At 39.5% G+C, this 19797-nt stretch overlaps 1 protein-coding gene across 7 annotated transcripts in view; it reads left to right on the plus strand.

Moving 5' to 3' along the window:
* The window catches only part of LOC126918193 (KN motif and ankyrin repeat domain-containing protein 2), a 60113-nt gene that overhangs the window by 37605 nt on the left and 2711 nt on the right, over nt 1-19797 (plus strand). For 6 of the 7 annotated variants that reach the window (XM_050725839.1, XM_050725838.1, XM_050725843.1 and 3 more), the window contains exons 3-8: nt 5-204; nt 858-1086; nt 15168-15286; nt 15384-15464; nt 16450-16677; nt 17834-19077. In XM_050725839.1, coding sequence (XP_050581796.1) covers nt 5-204; nt 858-1086; nt 15168-15286; nt 15384-15464; nt 16450-16677; nt 17834-19077 — 2101 coding nt within the window. Of the gene's footprint in view, nt 1-4; nt 205-857; nt 1087-7113; nt 9069-15167; nt 15287-15383; nt 15465-16449; nt 16678-17833; nt 19078-19797 lie in introns of those variants that run through there. The other variant, XM_050725844.1, reaches the window with a different exon arrangement.

The following is a 19797-nucleotide window of genomic DNA, read 5'->3' on the forward strand; positions in this document are numbered from 1 at the left end:
TCAGTGGGGACGCAGGCCTACGTTTCCGGCTCGACAGGCTCCAAGTGTCTTTGCTGCCCTTACGGCTACCACATCGACCTGGACTTCGTGCGATATTGCGAGGCGGTTGCAGCAGGAAGTGCCGGCGACAGGTCTAGCATCGAAAGACGAAAGAAAAGAGAACGTCGAAGGCAATGCCAGTCGATGGAGGTTCTCCTGGGTCTGGTAATTGATCGCTTCATTCCATAATTAAACTGCTCCTAGATCCAAATTGTGAATCTAGGACGCTCCATTTCGAACGTCAATCGTTGAACGGTTTAACGTTACCTAGATCAGATGGACTTTCGTTCCGTGATAATAGAATCCTCTTTAATCTTCCTTTTCTTCGTTTTATATCTCGTGTAATATCGCGAGAATCACCTTCTATCGATCCATTAAAAACCAGGATTCTGTTAACGTAAAATTTCTGAACATGTAAATTCGCATTACACTTACAATCAATGGAAATTGGCTCAATACTTTTTCGTTATTATTTCCTCGGTACAGTTTCATGAAATTTAAAGAGATCGAGGTATCTTATATCTTTAAGATAAAACATATCTTTTTAATTATAGGAATTCTTTCCATATCTTTGATTTGCGTAATAATATAACGTATCGACTATACTACCTACATTTTCTGTAACTCGACAACGATTTATTTCCGTATTTTAAATGTTGCATTTACGCAACATCGACACATTACTTCACTGGTTGGTCCTCGAAGAATTAGGTTGAACGAAAGTCCAACGATGTTCACCTCGAGGAAAAGAATGAAAGACAAGCGTAATAAACAGAAGGAAGGTCGTTTCGTAAATTGTTTGATATTTTTAATCTTAGGTGAGTCCAGCCCTCGTCGGAATAGAGGCGGAATTACCGAAAATACCACAGGAACCTGCTACAACGAATGGCGTGACGACTCTGCCGAGGTCGACCCACGATAAGCAAGAGTGCACGCAAGTATCAACGGCTCTCGACCTCAGCGACGTGGTGGGCGATTTCGAGGCGACCTTGAAACGTTCATCCAAATCCACCAAGACTCTCGATAAAGAGGATCGCACAGAGAACGGTCAGACATATTTATTTTTCATTTCTACTCAATCGTTTCGTCCCATTTATCGAGTCGTAATTGTGGTTTCGATAAAAGCAGGCTGTATTTCTAATAAAATACAGTTTGAATCGTAACTTTGGTTGGAAATTCCTCGAATTGTATGTCATCGATCACGGATTACGTGTAATATACGATAGAACTTGATTGCCCGAAACGATCATGATATTTGCCATACCGATAATCATCTAATTTTATTACATTACGTATGAACGAAAATCGCTTATATTGAATCGCTCAATGAACGTTAATATTAAGTAGAAACTTTGAGATAGAAATGCAGCAAAAAATGTGTCATCGATGTCATAAATACTTCAAATTCTTTAGGTTTCATAAAATTGTAGAATCTGCGTAGGGAAAAATATCGAGCCGATCCTTGGAATTCTCTTTCGTAGCCGCGACGTTAAAAAGATAGAATTCGATAATATAAGTTGATCGAAAAAGATGACAGATAAAATGTAGCGCTGACGCAACGTTGCTTCTTAATGGGTTAATTAATGTTTCGATATAGTCGAGATTCCGCAGTTCTATTTCGATATCACACGATCACGTAGATATCTCGTAAAAAAATCACAAGACAAGAATTGTTTATTTAATTTTTGTTCATTCCATTCGCTCGCAATTGGCGTCTCGTGAAGTGCAGCCTGATTACGTAGACTTTCTTTGCGATTATTTTCCATGTCGTAACAGAGGCGTCTTTCTGTTGAACGATACAAAAAGGAGGAACCGTACGATGCAACCGATCACTGCCGATATTAATTCCAGCGGTGAAGAAACGAAGGGGGAAGAAAAAAGAGAAAAAGAAGGGAATAGATCCGATAATTTCACGCACATTTGATTTCCTCGCGCTGAATCCTTTCGGCCATCTTTGGATTCTCCATGGCCCAATGACCTGATACACGATAATGCCGTGCAAAGAGAAATGCTTCCTTCGCTTTAGAGTCACTGTTTCGCTGAAATGCTTCGTACACCGGTTAAATAAATGCACGGGTCTCGCTAATGAGTTGCTTTCCGTCGTAATCGCCTCGAGGTGGTTTCTCGCCGCGAAATGCATACGCTTGTAACGTGGGGGCTCGAGCATAGAGACAAGTAGAAACCAGCGAGGAAACGAAAGAGAGGAACGAAATAAAAAGCAGAAGTGAATCGCGCGTAGGAAGAAAATGAATCTTGGAACTGGCTGACGTTTCCTACGAAACGAAACGTATTCGCGATCGAACGAGTGGCAGGTCGAAACTATAACGCAACAACTCATCGTGTAATTACAGTTGACGAGGAATGCATACGAACTATATGAAAATTTCTCTTCGTAATTTCTCGTGTGCGCTTTCCTACGTACGTACACTGTTGCTTCGAAGGTATTCGGACGCTTGTTCATCTTTTACGAGATGTAATTTGATCTTCGAATCGCCGGTCAAAATTTTGTATTGATCGCATTCTGTATCAATGTGCTGTTTTTATGGCATGGAGAAATTGACTTGAAGAACATCGATAGATAATTAGCAGTACTCTGCAGAAGTGAGATAAATCAAAAAAGTGATTCAAAATTACAAAAAAAAAAGAAAATATATAACAATTTCCTAGGAAAGAGTATCCGATCTCTAAGATAAAGTTCACGTACGAAAGATACTTCTAGACTCGTAGCAACGTATAATTTAAGCGTATAAATAGAACGTAATATTTCGTGATTTTGTAAAATGATAAGAATCCCATTTGATCGCGAGTTACTCGTTCATTTACACGTTTTACAAATTGTTACAAATCAACTAAAGTACGTACATATATGATATGTGGAGACCAATCAGCGGTAATGTATTTCGTCGTATCAAAAATTTGTTATTGCAGAATGTTTCAATGGTTTTCATGCGATTTAACGAGTGGTCTATTTTACTATCCGTTTAACGGGCCCGTCATAGGAGGCAATCGGTTAAACAGGTGAATACAATTTTCTCCTTTCAATTAAGTGCGGGCGATTCACGATCGAAAATCGAATAATTGCCCCGTCAATTGGATTCCCCTCGGAGAACGGTTCACCTGCTAATGCTTGTATGATTTGAACTACTTTTTCTGTATACGTGGTGGCTTGAAGAAAAGAACCAATCTATAGCAGTCTATATTTCCTATAGTTTAAAAAGTTTGAATTTAATTTTGATAGAAATAAAAGATACAATTCTATTGCACAGTTGCTTCTCAATTTTTCGTCCTAAATATACCTAGAATTAAAACACTGAAATCTGAGACATTGAGTTGTATCCGTCAGAGCACATCCTTCACAAATCTATCATCCATCTACGTGGATATTGTACATTTTTTAAAAAAAATCTTCAGATTTATCTTCGGGTTTATTATATCTAAAAGAGACTTCTTCTTCTCTACGACCTAAGAATTATTTAATCTTTTCTTTCTAAATTGTTTTGTAATCTTTTGAAAGGATACAAATCCGTTGCCACCAAAGTCATCGTACTTGGAAAAAGCTTTCTCTATACCTAACATAAAAATACATATCTTATTCTTATCTTTCGTGAGTTTTAGTAACGCGTTTACATCGACTTACGTAGTTAATATTATAGTTTTATTCTATCAACATCTGTAGCTTACCTGTACGAACAAAAAGTGAAGGAGAATTTATGCAGCAACCTAAGACGAATACTCCTAGAGTGGCGCCTACAATACACTCAATAGGAGACACACGAACGACCGCACAACTTCTTTCGTTCGCGTACACCTTGTACGTTAAAACTCATTAAAGACGAAAGATCGCCATCAAGGATAACTTCTTCGGTCCTCGGTTCGTCGTCCTCGTGAACGCTTCGCTTCGACTTGGTACGGTTTTCACTTTCGCTGAAACAAAGCGGCTCAGCTTTTTACTGATGACACGGTTGACGGTTCGGTTGACGAAATACGACGATCGTGTCATTTTCTCACGAGACCGCAAACTCAATCCCAAGACGTGGCTGCACGCTCGTCTGCAGGAAGATTCTCACGTTTCGCAACCTGGGTCGCACTTGCTCCCGTTTCCTGTCTTATCGGTCGTCAGACAATAGAAGCTTCTTGAACCGGGAACGCGCGTCCTACCGACGAGAACGACGCTGTTTCCTCTCTTTGATTCCACTTTCCGATAAATTGGACTTCTTCGGCGCCGAGTATGAAATTTAACAATGGGAACTGAATAAATAGAAAATTATATAGCGTAGAAGGTAATGCGTTTGAGGGAATAGGAACACGAGATCGGTTGCGAACAGGATACATGTTTTACGTAAGACGAATTAACAGATAAAGATTTTAGGAAAATCGGTACTCGTTCGTGTGCATTCTTCTCGGTGTTCTTCGAGGAAGTTTCTACGCTGCGTACAACGAGGCAATTTTAAAATTCGAATTACGATATTCTGTGCTTCTCCTTCGATCTTCTCAAACGTATCTTTAATCGTTCAGAAAATTTGATAATTTTGTTCGAAGTAAATTATGTATACCTTTTGCAATTATCTTAGCCGTCGAGTGACATAAAAATCGAAAAACCAAGAAACATAGACTCGTACGTTTCTCCCACACGCTTTCCTTATTTATATATTCGCATTTCTAACTCGTACATTTTATTCGCTCGTTATCGTACCATTATGTATACTTCTTCTTACTATACCATTCTACCAATAATCATTAATCTATACGGTAATCTAAGATCGTACGATCTAATCGCTTTCTAATTTTCAAATCAAAGTGGCAAGACATAATCAACTACCGCTTCTATCCCTCGAAGCAAGTAAAATTCCGGTTACAGAGGCCTAAGCTAATAATTCGATCGAGAGGCGAATAAAACGCGGCACCGGTCCGGCCGCACCGTTAAGTAATCGCGAGAAACGGTTGTTCGATACAATTCCCGTGTTTCCGTGACGAGTAAATCGCGAATGGTTCACGCGGCCGTTGATCGCTGGGCTGACTGGTAAATCGCGGTTTAAAGATAGTCCCGGTGGCTTCTTCGGCAGAGTCCGCGCTCGAACGCCGCCGGAACGCGTCAGCGAAGTCGTCGGTGCGTGGCTGGAACCACCTGCTTCCGGTGCTCGTGGCATCGCGTCGGTTGCACCGTCGCTTCAACGGCACCTGTGTTACAACCCCATGGCAATAACGTTCGAAGTTCTGTCCTCTTTCAACCAAACTAATTCCAAGTTCCTCGTCCGGGCCGATTTCCCTGACAAAAGTAGGATCTGCACGCCAGCGGATAGGAATGCGAAAAGATTATGCATCGAACTGTCGTTCTCTTAGCTTGGCTCTCTTTCCGTTTTCTACGCTTCCTTTTGCATTTCGTATCTCGTTTCATGATTTTCTTTTCTCCTCTTGGTTAAGAGGGAGTTATTCTTAGCTTCTTTTTCTCTCTTTCTGTCTAGTTTTTTTTTTCTCCCCTCGTTTTCCATGCTTCCTTTTGCGTTTCGTATCCTGTTTCATGACTCTCCTTTTTCCTCTTGGTTAGGATGCAGCTATTCTTAAAAGAGTCGATTCTATTAAGAGAGATATTATGCGAGAGGTTCCTTTCATGCTGTTTTATCGATCAGCATCAGAGGTTTCTGCGATTGAATATCGAGATTGCTTTCCATCAATTCTTCCTACATTGGAAATTGAATTATCTGGTATCATCTTACTACATTTTTTCAAACAAGCCCGGCAACTTTTTATTCGCCAGTTTTACGAACATAGGGAACGAATACGCGATTTACTCTCGTTATGCTCTTTAAGGCTGTTTCAAATCAATTATACATTTCTCTTGTTTCTAAAAAGTTTCCCGAGCCCAAAACAAATACGAAAGAATCGTCGTTAATGTCGCTGGTTTTTCATTTCGATCTTACGACAACGATTCTTTTAAAACGACAGAAATTTCTGTATTTTCCTACGTGAGAGCACATGAACATTCGGAAATTACTGGGATAAATTCATGAATCATTATTTACCCTCTCTTAGAACATTAAATATCTATTTATTTGCTTATTAAAACGAGAGTAAGATCAGGCTATAGAAATTGCAAATGTTTGTCGGAACTAAATTAATAAATTCCTAAAAATGTACATGGGAACACGTTCAAAAATTGTTTCGCGTAAAGAGATTAGGATTTTCTGGAGAAACAGAACAAGCCCATTACTCTAATGGAGCGTAACTTTCTCTCGACGTTGGTAACAGGATTCTCAAAGCACCCGAACTTTTCGCGAAAGTGCATCAAATCGGACTGACACGGTTCATTAGGAACTTGAACGTAGCCGTAAAACTCGTAAAATAATGTAATTTGTTTCAGAAACGACTCGTTGATCGCTGAAAAAAAAACTCGTTCCGAAAATTACGTTCGACTCGTACGTTGTATCGCCGAGTGTTCCGCGATCAAACATCAGCGTGTAGACGCGTACAATTTAACGAAAGCGTCGGCATACCGGTCGACATTATTCCAGACGTTATTAAAGCGTTAACAATAGCAACCGCTTCGCGAGGATGCTTAGAAAGTAGAAAAAAAAAAACAGGCGAAGATTCCGTGATTCTCGTAATTTCGCTTTTGCGTGACGCGTTGAAATCGCGCGTGTATCTTATAGATGTTAGATAGCGGCTAATCGAATCTCACAAGGAACAGAGAGCAGCATCCTGATTAACTTGTTGCTCTACAATTTCCTTTTATGACTATTACTTTTCCATATGATAAAATCAGCCACTTAATCATTTCAAATTCCTTCTTTTCTATTGAGAATAGAAACACTTTATGTCGTTTAGAAGATAGACCTATCATGATACGATAATCGCGTACGTACAAAGTCGTAATTTATAACTTTCATAAGCTGGAAATTAAAAGCTTCGTGTTTTAAGTATAACTCGTATTCCTCGCCATCGTACCAGAATTTTCACATTAAGCGCTATTGAAAGTTCCAAGGGAAGAAAGTTCCAGGAAGATATATATGTGACGAGTACTTTGACACCGTATCAACGATAGCTTTCGTCAAATTTTCCACTCGAAAGCAAACAATCGAAACGTATCGGTGGTTTTCAAAAAAGGGACACGATATTGCGAAAGACGTTTTAGCGGTACAAAAATACCACGTTGGTAAATGTGTGACACGAATTCGCTAGAGGCCGCGATTCCACGTCCGAAAATACACGTGGTTTAATATCGAAAAAGCGTTTCTGGCAACGCAACGAACGAAGAAACGTCTGTGGTAGAAGATGGGAACACGATGGACTTCTCCATTCGAAACATCACTGTGCGAAACGTCGGTGCGCGAATGCGGTGGCACTCCATTTAACTCGATTTGGAAGGTATGACGCGACTTCATCGAGAACGCTAAACCATTTTGGTGCAACCTTGTCGGAGCAAGGTGGTCGCATATGGCGGCGTGCACCTGTCAGCGACCTAAACGCATGTACGAGCAACTGTCGCAACTGCTCTTCGTGACGACGAGCTGTAAAACCGGTGGCATTTAAAAAAAAGTGGCAACACACGATCGATGGGCCCACGACGATTGGGACTACGGTGACAACGATCAGGCAACCAGGAAACGCGCGGCGCGTGAAAGCGATGGTCAAGCGAAAATGCCGATCGATGGTCGGCCGACTAAACGTTTCAACGCGCTCGAGGACGTTTAAAATGTTGTTCACGCGCGTAAACGCGATGCTTTTGATTCGACGATTGCACCAGCCGGATCGTTTATACGGTACCATACACGATTTAGTGCATCGCGGTTAAACTAGATTATTCGACCACCTCGAGCCTGTTATTTTTGTACTTCAAAGAGATAGACTTGCGAGAAGCTTTGCGCTTTGATAAACATTATGACGATGGAGTATTACGAAATTGCAAAACCAGAGTATTACGGAGAATTGCAACAATAATACGACGCTTTGGACTTATAAAACGTATGAAGCATCGATTTCATTTAGGTCGATCGTAGCTCTTGCAGATGCAAATATGATATAATTTATTTGTACAAGAAAAATGAAACAAAATATACGAAAGAAGATAAGGGAACTCTAAATGAAGAAATTATTATTCGAGTTGGTCGTTGTTAATAATTTAAGAAGAAGGAAAAAAAGAAGAAACTTAATTGTCAAGTTAAATTTTACAATCACGAAACAATCGCGAAAATATACCAAAATATCTAGCAATGTATTCTCGACGTCTGCGAATCGTCGTTGCCAAAACGAAGCTTCGTAAGCAGACAGTTTAGACGAATTAGAGAGGGCGAAACATTATTTCCACGGCGATTAAGAAATCGCCGAGCATGCATGCACCACGCACACACGCTCGTCAGTCAGTGTACCGTCGCTACGGGCAAAGAACAGGAGAAGAGGCACATTTCCCCTCTCCATTCACCTCATCGTGAGTAGTCAGAGTCCTGGTTGGCTATAGCCCAGAGTTCGGCGTCACAGTCAAACGCAAACAGTGGCCGCGGCAAAACAGTGGCACGAATGCTGGAAAAACCAACGACAGAAACCCCGGACACGGCATGCAATCCATGGGGATCCAAGTCCAAGAGAATCGACTGCTCTGATTATCAGGGCAACTCGATTATCGCGCGATTCTCAGCCGGATTCGTTGCGTCACTCCACGATCGATCGATCGATGCGACAACGAACGAACGAAACAACGACTAAGCACCGGACAACGAACCATGCAACCGCTTTAAATCACCATGTTCGGTTTTCCACTGACTGATAATTCAGAGAAAGTTTTCGAGTTTCCATGAAGTCAGCAGCGATTCGTGCGATCCAGAGTGCGTATGGAAATATCGAATCTTAGAGGAACATCTTGTTACCGGGATTTGGATGAATAATTAATCGGTTTTTACACCTGTGGACAAGTGTTTCGTTTTGATAGTTTGGTTCTCGCGGGTCGAATAGCGGGCGAGACATTGGCAAAATGGGGGTGAAGAATTTTATTATGAAGAGGATACCCTTCTGCAAGATGAAGGCGAAGAGGAAGTACCGTGAGCCTATTTTCCTTACTTTCCTACTTTTTCACATTTTGCCGAGCAGTACGCGAGTAGGTCGCGATCGACGATGCTACGGAATTACGACGAAACGTTTATTTAGTTAAATATGTGTATATTTCTTTTAATATTTATTTATTTTATACGATCATCAAATGGAAAAATTTCGTATTACATATATTTCGAATTTCAACGATAGATAGTGGCGAACAATACACAAGTCCGCGCGTCTGTTTTTCTTCGCGATATCTACGAAACGTTACGATAACAAATCCTTACGTCATATCGATTTTTCTCATCATATTTTTGCGTGAATTATCGTCTGCTGTTTGCATATCGTTTCGCATACTCGAAACTAACCGCTGCTTAGACTACGCTTTTCCTACCAGAGACGCGCGTGTTTCAACGTCAACAGCAATTAAAAGATACTTTATCTGAAGGCTAAAACAAACGAAGAATTCATTATCATCGCGATAGGAGAATCGTGCTACCGCGTGTTTGGCCACTTTGACCCTAGAAATTCGTATCTGTACGTTTTCTCGCTCCCCTCCAGAAAGAAAGAGGAAGAAACGAAACGTCCGGCAGTAATCGAATGGAAAGTGGAAGAAATTTTAATGGATACGATCTTTCGTTGCCTAGCAGTTCGTTTAATTAGAGTGTTTGACATGGAATCAAATTATATAGGAATGGACGAGGAGCGAGGATATATCGGAAATTATTCACAGGCAACCGTTCCTTTGTTTCGTCCTTTTTCACCCAATCATTTCGAAGATCTTTTTGATTCCTTCGAATTTAAGATCGTCGCCAATTTATCGTCGATAAATATCGTTCATTTGGAGTTTGAATTCGACGAGCTAATACCATCGGTTAAAATTTATCGTCTGTCACTTATAGATTAACAATCATATTAAGAAAGAGGAGATTCGATATAAACCACGTGAATTAAATGTTGCCAGAATGTCGCAATAAGAATCTTAGATATTATTGGCCATCGATAAATGGCCAGAATATTCGTTTAATTTTCTCATATGAGGAAAAGCTATCACGAAAACTGCCAAAGACATAGGTTTATCGTTACAGACATCTTCTGTTCCATCCAAGCAATTTTTCGATAAACGAATTCTTTCAAAATATTCCTGTAACAGTCTCGTCCCAAGTATATTTAGATTCTAAATTCCAATAAAGAGTCTCATAAATAACGAAACTGGTTAGTCGTTAGGAAAATGCATCGAATAATGTGGAAATTGAATGTTTTGATGAAATACGCGACATTACGAAGAAACTACTTAAATTCTCTGAAAAATTCGTATGGAAAAGAAAGATGTTTTGCTCGTTTATTGCTACAAATCCTTCAATTTGTGGAAGGAAGAAGAAAAGGAAAACGAAGGGAAGAAATGTCGAGGACCAATCGAGTGCTCCTTTTTAATTTGACTTTCACGACCGATGACGGTTGTTTCGTTTTTCTTTTTTTGTTTTCTTATTTTTTTTTTAAGGAATCTGTACTTGTTTCTAATCCACGTGTACAACGTACGCGAGAAACCAGCACAGTTTCGTCCATATAAAACGCAACGTAACGATTGCGCGCCATTATTTACATGGCTGGATCGTTCGTGTATCCTTCGCGTTGTCACGGCTCGCGTGAGGACCGTGTCGAGTCCTTTTAAGGATATTCAATAGTGCTAAAAGGCTGCGTAAGGCTCTTGACTTCCTCAACAAATTTTTCGTCAACGTAGATGTTACATGTCCTGTCAGTTTCTAAAGTTCCTGCGATATCAAATTATAATTGGGAAATTCTTTGATGGAAATGCAAAAACTTAACTTCTTGACAAAGATTGATTTTCATGGTGATCGCTAGTGTATTTTTCATTAACTTAGATTGCTATAGTTTTTAGTATAATTTCTAGGATGTTCCAATTGATCTCAGTGATGTTAGTAATGTTATGTATATATATCGTATAATAGCAAAAATAATATATAATTATGTTATATATATTATATAATAATCCAGCAATCGTTTTAAAAATTACCTCTTAAATATTCGGGTTATATCGTTGCATCGGTCTAGGAAGAGATAAATAAAATGGTCATATTTGTGAAATTTTGGATATTTCGAAATGCTACCGTAACAATGTTTTTTTAAAGAAAATAAACGTTTTATATGTATATAACCGATTCTGGGAAAAAAATAACAGTACACGGGATAAAGTGAAAAAGAGCAAAATGAAAAGCAGCTTTCAGTTGGAAGAATTGAAAGATTTAAAAAATCTGTATGCTCTTTTTCCAAATAATATTCGTTCAGCCAACGCCTTAAAGTAAACTCGGTAAAAATAATGGAAAGAAGTTTCAAAGGTAAAAATTGATTCTAGAATCTCCTGTGATTTAAAGAGTAAGCTGTTAGAAAGCCGATTTAAATCTATGAATTTTATAGCGAGCAACAGGATCGATCGATAACGGCGAAGTTTCTTCGTTCCGCGTGCTGCAGGTGCACCTTTGGGCGCAGAATTTATTTCTAACTGTTCTGATACAAACGACTGTATGGGTAATAAACTCGTATTGATCTTATAACAGTCGAATTTACGAGCTATTTTATCTCGTTATAAGGGAAATTGAAAAATGTCATTTCACAAAGGAAAACGCAAAGGAACATGATGAATAAACATCTTCGATACTTTCATTTTGCTGATAAATGGCAGATCGATCCGATCTTAAAGCGTACCCTTTGTATATCGTGTTGGTTATCTCAATGAGCCTGCGAGCTCTTTGATACTCGTTAATTCTGTATCCTCAAAAAGGTCAACGAGGTAGTCCTAGATTCCTCGAGAGTCTCAATAGCGAAGCTTTGAAAGCAGACATCGAACGTCCATTGCTTAAACAACCGATTAATTCGAAGGAAGAAGTAATCTGTCACAAAATTTATGCTTTCATCCAGTTAGCTAAAACAACTTTACACCCCCTTCTTCGGGTTCAAATTAAATTCGACTAACTTGACTTCGAGTCCTTTTACTTAAATTTAAATAACTTGACTAATCCGTTTAAGGATTAACGAGATCCAACGGAAGCCGGATTATTACGATCACGAGTCTCGAATATTTTACTTTACCCCTGCTTTACTCCTTTCTGGTATTTATGCAATTTTATATTTCCATGAGCGTAGCTAAGAAACTAGAATTTAAAAACAGAGAGAGAGAGAGAGTCGCTTTACCCTGTAATCCTTAAATTTTCCATAAATGCATAAAAATCCACGACTAGGATATAACTAAATTTGCTTGACAAATAAAACCGTTCGCGCGGTTTAACAAAATAATTACACGAAATAAGAATAAATATAACTTGGAAAGTAGTCATGCGGTATGCGTGTGACTCGAAATTGACCGATCGTTCGCCGTCCAAGAATCAAAGTTTTATGGCCTTTTCTCTTCTATTCTGTCAATCCGCTTACTTGGCGCTTATTCTTAAATAAAACATGCATACTTTGATGCCTGACCGATTTCATGACTCGGTTATATAGCTTGCGTCGACTGTAACGAAGGGAAAAAGTGGCACACGATGGACGAACGTTGTTCTGCGAGAGCGCGTGACGCGATTCGCGTGCGGCAAACCCCTTGGCATTAGGCCGAGCCTGAGACACGTGTGTCACGATATCGTCAAACGCATTCGAAATGCCGCGTCTGGCGCGTTTCTTTATTGTCCAAGCTCGTTTCCATGCAGCCACGCGGTCCGTTACGCAACAATCAATTAAAAGAAAAATTGAACGACAGCGCAGGTGAACACCGCTGCCGCAGTGCTTGCGTAACGTACGCTGTTCCTCCGGCTGTTTCCAGTGGAGAACCGTATTGTTACGAACGAGGGGTGTACGCAGAAAATTAGATTGCCGTTCCCTCGGACTTCACATGCAGATAACGCGTAATTCCAGTTTTTAGAAATAGAGACATTAATTGAACATTTATAACGTGTTAGAATTGATCGTTCGTTTCCTTTTAATTAAATACTGTTATCAGCGATATATTTTTACGATTGAGATAAAAGACCAGATATCCTATAATTTAAATAGCAAAGCTACGGATCTCCTTTTGATCAATTCGTGTTAATCTACGAATGAGTCAGGACCAAACAATTTAATCGACATTTAATTATTCAATAGCATTCTGCATAAAATATTTTGCAATTTTTAAATGATCATAACTGCGAATGACAACTGCACGCAGTGACTGGCTCGGACATTTAAACGACCGTGGACGTGAATAACATAAGGTCGATGACCTTTTGTAGTCGTTAGATGATCTTGAATATCGATTGCATGACCTCAGTGAACCCATTTGACCTCCAAATGCGTTTCGATGATATAATCTCAATGACCCCACTTAGCTCCCAAATAACCTAGAACTCCAACAACATCATCTCAATCATCTTTTACGATCGTCTAATGACCTCAAGCGCTAATGATTTCGACAAAAGCGTTCATCTATGAAAGTATCTTCTATTCGTTACCCTAATGTTTCCATGGTCGAACGACATGTTTATACAATTATGCAAAGGATACGCGTTATTTTATATCTAAAATAAAAATCTTGTACACATGGAAAAGGTAATTTCCACGGCTGTGCAATTTTTCCATCGCGATATTTCTACGCCTTCGACGAAACAGGTGTCCCATTAACCTATTCGTGTGCGTATTACGTGACGCATTCTGCGTAACTACAGTAATTGAACATCGCGCTAAAAGGTATCACTATGTTGCACAGTGTCCAATATTTTTCGCTGCGCTATAACAACTTTCTTATACTTTTCGCGAGCAACATGTACATTCGTATACATTTTCTATTTAATCGATACAATTTCATCAGCGCGCTAAGATATTTACTTTTCTCTTAGTTTCTGATGAATCGGTTACACAACTTTGCTATCTGGATTGAAAGGTACACCAGGGGAATTTGGATATTCAAGGAAAACATTATCGCAACGAGATGTTCCCACATTGCGCAACTGTCCATTTTATTATTTGTATCGTCCTATACGTCGATTTATACGTTACTATTATACATCGTATTGCACATATTACACGTGCCACTCGTATCATATATTTGAGTAATATCGATAATAATATCAATCAAATATTCATTCGCTTGTTAATTTAATTACACGAACAATTTGTTTGTATTCAGGGCGGCATACTTCCGTTCGTTATCAATAACGAAATGTTTTACTTCATAAAATTTCGTAGAATTATTTCGATAATTAAATTAAGGAGAGAACGATCAAACTGATTTCAACAGATATGTCGAGGAAACCCTTGGCTAAAATAACGTACACTTTCATCGAAACAAAGATCAAACAATTCTGTTTTCATTAAGCAGCAATTTTTCCGAATGTCGCGTGTAATACGTGTTTCCTTTTCGTAATAACGTAGAAAAATTCAGCTCGCTTTAATAAAGAACAAAGCACGATACGAAGGTTTGACTTCATTACATAGAATTGTGTTTTAATACGAATTTCTGTGGCATTCACGAGTAGACATTCTTATAATTAGAATCATTCCGTCGGCTGCCAGTTGAAATTAAATTCGGGATTGAATCCACCAAGTTTAATTACATATCGTTCACGTGCGATTAATTGAAATATGTACCTCACCGCACGTGAGTTTTTTTTAATATTTGCTGGTTTCGTGCAAAATGTCAAAAGCAAGATCCTTAGTCGTTAAAAAGTACAATATGCGCGCAATAGTAGCGGCACGTATATTACATGTTCTCCATACACTCCACGATTATAAGATAAATTGAAGAGCTCGCAACAAAAATAACCCTTATCCGTGTTTGTCTTTTCTCAAAGAAACAAAATACTTGACATACTTTCGACAAAATACTTGGCATGTTATACACGTAATCCTTGTACACTGTAGCTATATCATAGACGAAATGTATTTAATTAAATCAGTAATTAAAATCAGAAGTTATGGAACCTTGATAAAGATAATTTTAGATCCTTCTAATTTTCATCCGATGATAAACGACGACATAGACTAGTTTCCGCGATATCGATTCCAAAGTATCAGGAATAAAAAATAAATATTGCGAATAAATGATAAAAATATTTCTCTAGATGGAACGAACACGGCCACACCAGCGCAGAACAACGCGCAAACGGAACACGCCGGCGGTGATTTTGACAACGCGAGCGTCGGAAGCGGAAATTCGAATCTCAGCACCGGCGCGCTACAGGTAGGAGCAACAAGTAAACAAAATCGAACTCGTACGCTTGACAATGTCTACGACAATAAGATCGTATTACTCTGAACGCAAACCTGTGTATTTGTAGAACATCAGAGAACAGATGGCAGCGTCGTTGGAACGGATGCGGGAGTTGGAGGAACAGGTCAAGGCAATTCCCATGTTGCAGGTGAACAGAATAATTTTGATTTCAATCTGAAGCGTTTTTCTTACCGTAAATCTCATGAATCATGTTTGTCCTTCTTTCGATAACGTAATCGTGTTCAAATTTCTACGGGAGGGGGGCAGGGTCGTCCTTTTAAATATCGCAAACTTGTGACTCAACAACATAATGAACTTTGAAGAAGGAAAGACAATAACTTCGCACAGAGACTTTCGTTGCTCGTTGAACCGACACGCGAGAAATTCACATTTCGTTTAGCATACTTTTCTCGGCGTTCGTACCTCGTTATAACACGAGTTAATTTCTTTCTTTTCATTGCGATACTCTCGTCAAGCAAACGTAATTACGTGTCGTAAAGTAAATGCTGACGGTCGCAGTGGCACGTTCCGTGCTTCGCGTTTATCGGTGACACAAAACGATTATTCGGAAGCAAAGTTTCCATACAGTAAACATTGAAAAAGAATGTATCGTAAGCTGTAACGTCAAAACTAAATTTTTTGATCTAATTTCAATTCCAAGGACAAACGTGTGGAACTAACAATATTCCAGTATTGGACGACATCTGGACCTTTAAATTCACAAATTTCGAGATCTTGAAAAGTTCCTTAAATCTTAAACGCCTAAAGCCTGAAATTTCCAACTTCCAAAGAGTCTAATTTACTAAACCCTAAACGCGTTGATCTTTATATCTTCGAAAATTCACCGAACCTTAGACACCTAAACGCCTCTGAATCCTTAAAGCTTTGCGTTTCCAAAATTCACTAAACGCCTGTTAGATATATGCAAATCTCTAAGAGTTTACCAAACTCAAAACACCAAAACCTCGAAAATCCCAAGTGCCTAAATTTTCAAGTATCCAAAATTTATCAAACCCTTGACTCTATACCATCCAAGTAGTTCCCCGTGTCACCGAAACGCTAAACGGCAAAACCAACATTAGACGGTACCCAAATGCCATAACATTCCCCTTTTGACGACGTCTGGAACGCAGGTGCAAGTGTCGGTGCTGAAAGAGGAGAAGCGGAATCTGCTGCGACAAGTGGACGAGCTGAGCAAAACGAAGCAGTACGACGATAGCGTATTGCACAGGCATCGCAGCCAGTCTTTCTCGGAACAACGCGACTCCCAGCGAAATCTGAGGAACACGGCCACTCCAACGAGAGACATGGGAACGATGTGCGGCGTAATGACACGGGACGTCGGTGTTTCGCACCAACAGGTACGCCGTCGACTTCCGTTTCACGCCGTTTTATCGGCCCCCTCGATCTCCTTTTGTTCTCGCTCTCTTATGTTCCATCGCTTGAGAAACCGTAACACGTTGAGAACGCGGCGTTGAACCAACTTCAACGGACCGAGGTGGAAAATTTGCATATACCCGATGCTCGGTTACCTTTTAATTGCACTCACAGCGGCGAAATAGTTAGGCGAATGTTGCTTTATCGGATCTGGTGAGAAAGTATGGGGCTTAAATTCGCCGTTGAAACGCGAGCCCGTCTCTTTTCGGCAGGATGATTCTATGCAATTAATTTCATGCAGTTTCTACTTCTTGGATTTCTTATGAATATGCGCGAGCCACCTTTCTATTAGCTTGTTACCATTTGCATGAAAGAAAAGTTTTTCGAACGCAACCGTCCGTTTTACTTGATTTTATTTGAGGCGGAATAAATTAATCGGTGAACATAAAGGAGTAATAATAGACGGTATGCAATGGTTTTTATTGGACGGTTTATTTTATTAAGTCTCCTTTACGAGTTAGCTCTCTCTCTTGGTTGCCTGGCATCTGCTGATTCTAATTACGAGCCCGATATTCCGCTTCCTAATACGCGTTTGTATTTATAGCCGAACGAAAATGGGTCACCGTGCACATTTCGTTTGCATCACACTTTTACGCTGTAATTGAATTAAAGGTTAAGCCGATAGAATCTCCGCGAATTTTCTCATCGTGTCAGGTACGTCGCTTACGTAAATCAAAATAAAGTTTGCATCGAAAACTTTGTTACAAAACTAGCTGCGAACTGGGTAATTAACTTGCGCCGATTAGCTTCCGCGAAGTAGTAGTTCTCTAAGCTCTTCGTTCTAAAAGCCAACGGTAGTGTTCTAACTAATCGAATAAATGAAAGATACGTATTCGCGCATAAGTATCAGGACATCTACCTTGTTATATTTATTGATTGACTTGTACAAATTTTATTTCATCTATATATGTGTGAAGATGACAGTGGAAGAACATAATAAGTGACATTTTATAATAAAATAATTAGAAAATGAAAGCAGTAGATAGCATTAGATTTGTACCGGGTATCGGGTATCCTGATACTTATGGCAGCGTACGTAGTACGTCTACGTAGTAACACGTTGGATTGTCACGCGATCAGGTTCGAACCCGAGACGTCGGCATGATAACGAGCACGCCGATAAAACGATCCTTGCAAAAGAGTCGATTGCAAATCGAAGAAATCGTACCTGAAATTAAAGACCAGAGCACATTGTTCGACGATCGAACGTCGTCGAGCCTTGATAAGCTGTACTCGAGCGATTCCCACGACAGTTGGAGATCGACTTTAACCCGTAACCAACGACTGTATGAAGACATAACGTCGGAGGCAAAAATGAGGAATCGTTTGAAAAGGAGCCCACTTCAAATGGAAACGATACCACCTACCAGCCCGAAATTGGCCAGAGATGTAAAGAAATTTCGTGATGTTGCGGTTAACACGAGGAACAAGTTAAAGGATCTTGTATACAGTCGTTTTGTGATCGAGGATATAGCACCTGAAATAAAGAAAGAAGCGAAGAAAAGATCGTGTGGAACATCGACAGGGTTAAACATGAAAGACGTTTTAACGAAAGAAGATGTCGCGGTTATCGTGGATGATGCTCTCAGGATTTATAAGAGTACTTTAATTAAAGATACAGTGTCTAGGGGTTGTCAGTGTACCCCAGATCCGGTTAAAATAGTCGAGAAGAAGGATCAGTACATACAGGTGGCGGAACCGTTTAAGATGAGAACGAACGTAGGAGTCATGGCAAAACCGAAGATGTGTGAAATTGGAATCGAGGTTAGAACTGATCCTGCAACGAGAACCGTCGCTGTTGGTCCCGATCCAGTTGCTACTCAGTCGTTATCTTTACATTCGATGAACTCGAGAAGTCATTCGTTTAATTACGGCGATACTCAGCTAAAAAGAAAGACTACAAAATCTGTTAGCGTTATGGTAGATGATTTAGTGAGAACCACGGTAAAGAGTACCGACACTTCCGGTCTAGCGCCTAGAAAACGAGAGTTTGGTACTTCGCCGATAAAAAAGAAATTCACGGACGTCTCGGTCGGAGAGTCGATCAAACCACACATATCTATCTCATGCGCTGCTAATTATTGTGATAATTGTAAGGAGACTATAAAGAATTTGGCGAAACAAATTGTCAACAACGCGGAAAATAATATGAATCATCAGAACACGAATCTCGTCTCGAGGATACCGAGGCCGTCTCAAATACCGTTGAACAATACGATAGATTACAGAAGACAATTTAAACGACAGGATACGTATACGAAGATACCAGCAGGTGTGATTCGATATGATTCCGATAACAAGGAACAATATGACAACAATAATCGGTTAGTAATTCATTTAAGGATAACATTCCCGTTATTTTTCTCTCGTCTCTATTATGTTAATTACTCTTCTCAATGAAACACGATGGTAAATCTTATTATTTAGATACTTAAAACCTTATGTAGATTAGAAATTAGTAATGTGTAATCATTATTAATTCATTTGAATTACATATTAAGATTTATTTTTTCAAAAAATTATCTTATAAGATCGTTCGATATCTGTCGATATAAGCGTTAGAAAATGTTACGTACGCCATCTATAGGGTGGAAAGTCCAGATTAAGGGTAGTTCGGTAAAAAAGGTAGTAAAGAAGTTGGCACCATGATGAATCAATCTATCGCATAGTCAGTGACAATCGAGTGCATATCAAGGATTTGTTGGTTTTTTCGAACTCCATGGTTGCGCGTCCTATGCGTCATAAGTATTTTCACGGAGCAGAGCGCAGAGGTCAAATCGTAAATAACGTCGTAGAGGTCAGTGACAGAAAAAAGTGCACTTAAAATCATTGCGATTTCGCTATGGTGAATAAGTAAATCGTGTATCCGATCTCAACAAATCGATGCTGCAACAGCAGCAACAACAACACACTACCCGTTTAGTTAACGATACCGAACTCACCGAAATAAATTCTGCTTGTTTCGTTGAGAAAGGGTAATTGATTTCTTTTTAATCACTTTATTTTATTTAATCCTCTCCAATAACAAAACGTATATCATATAT

This window comes from Bombus affinis, chromosome 7, assembly GCF_024516045.1.
Source record: "Bombus affinis isolate iyBomAffi1 chromosome 7, iyBomAffi1.2, whole genome shotgun sequence".
Classification (NCBI taxonomy): domain Eukaryota; kingdom Metazoa; phylum Arthropoda; class Insecta; order Hymenoptera; family Apidae; genus Bombus; species Bombus affinis.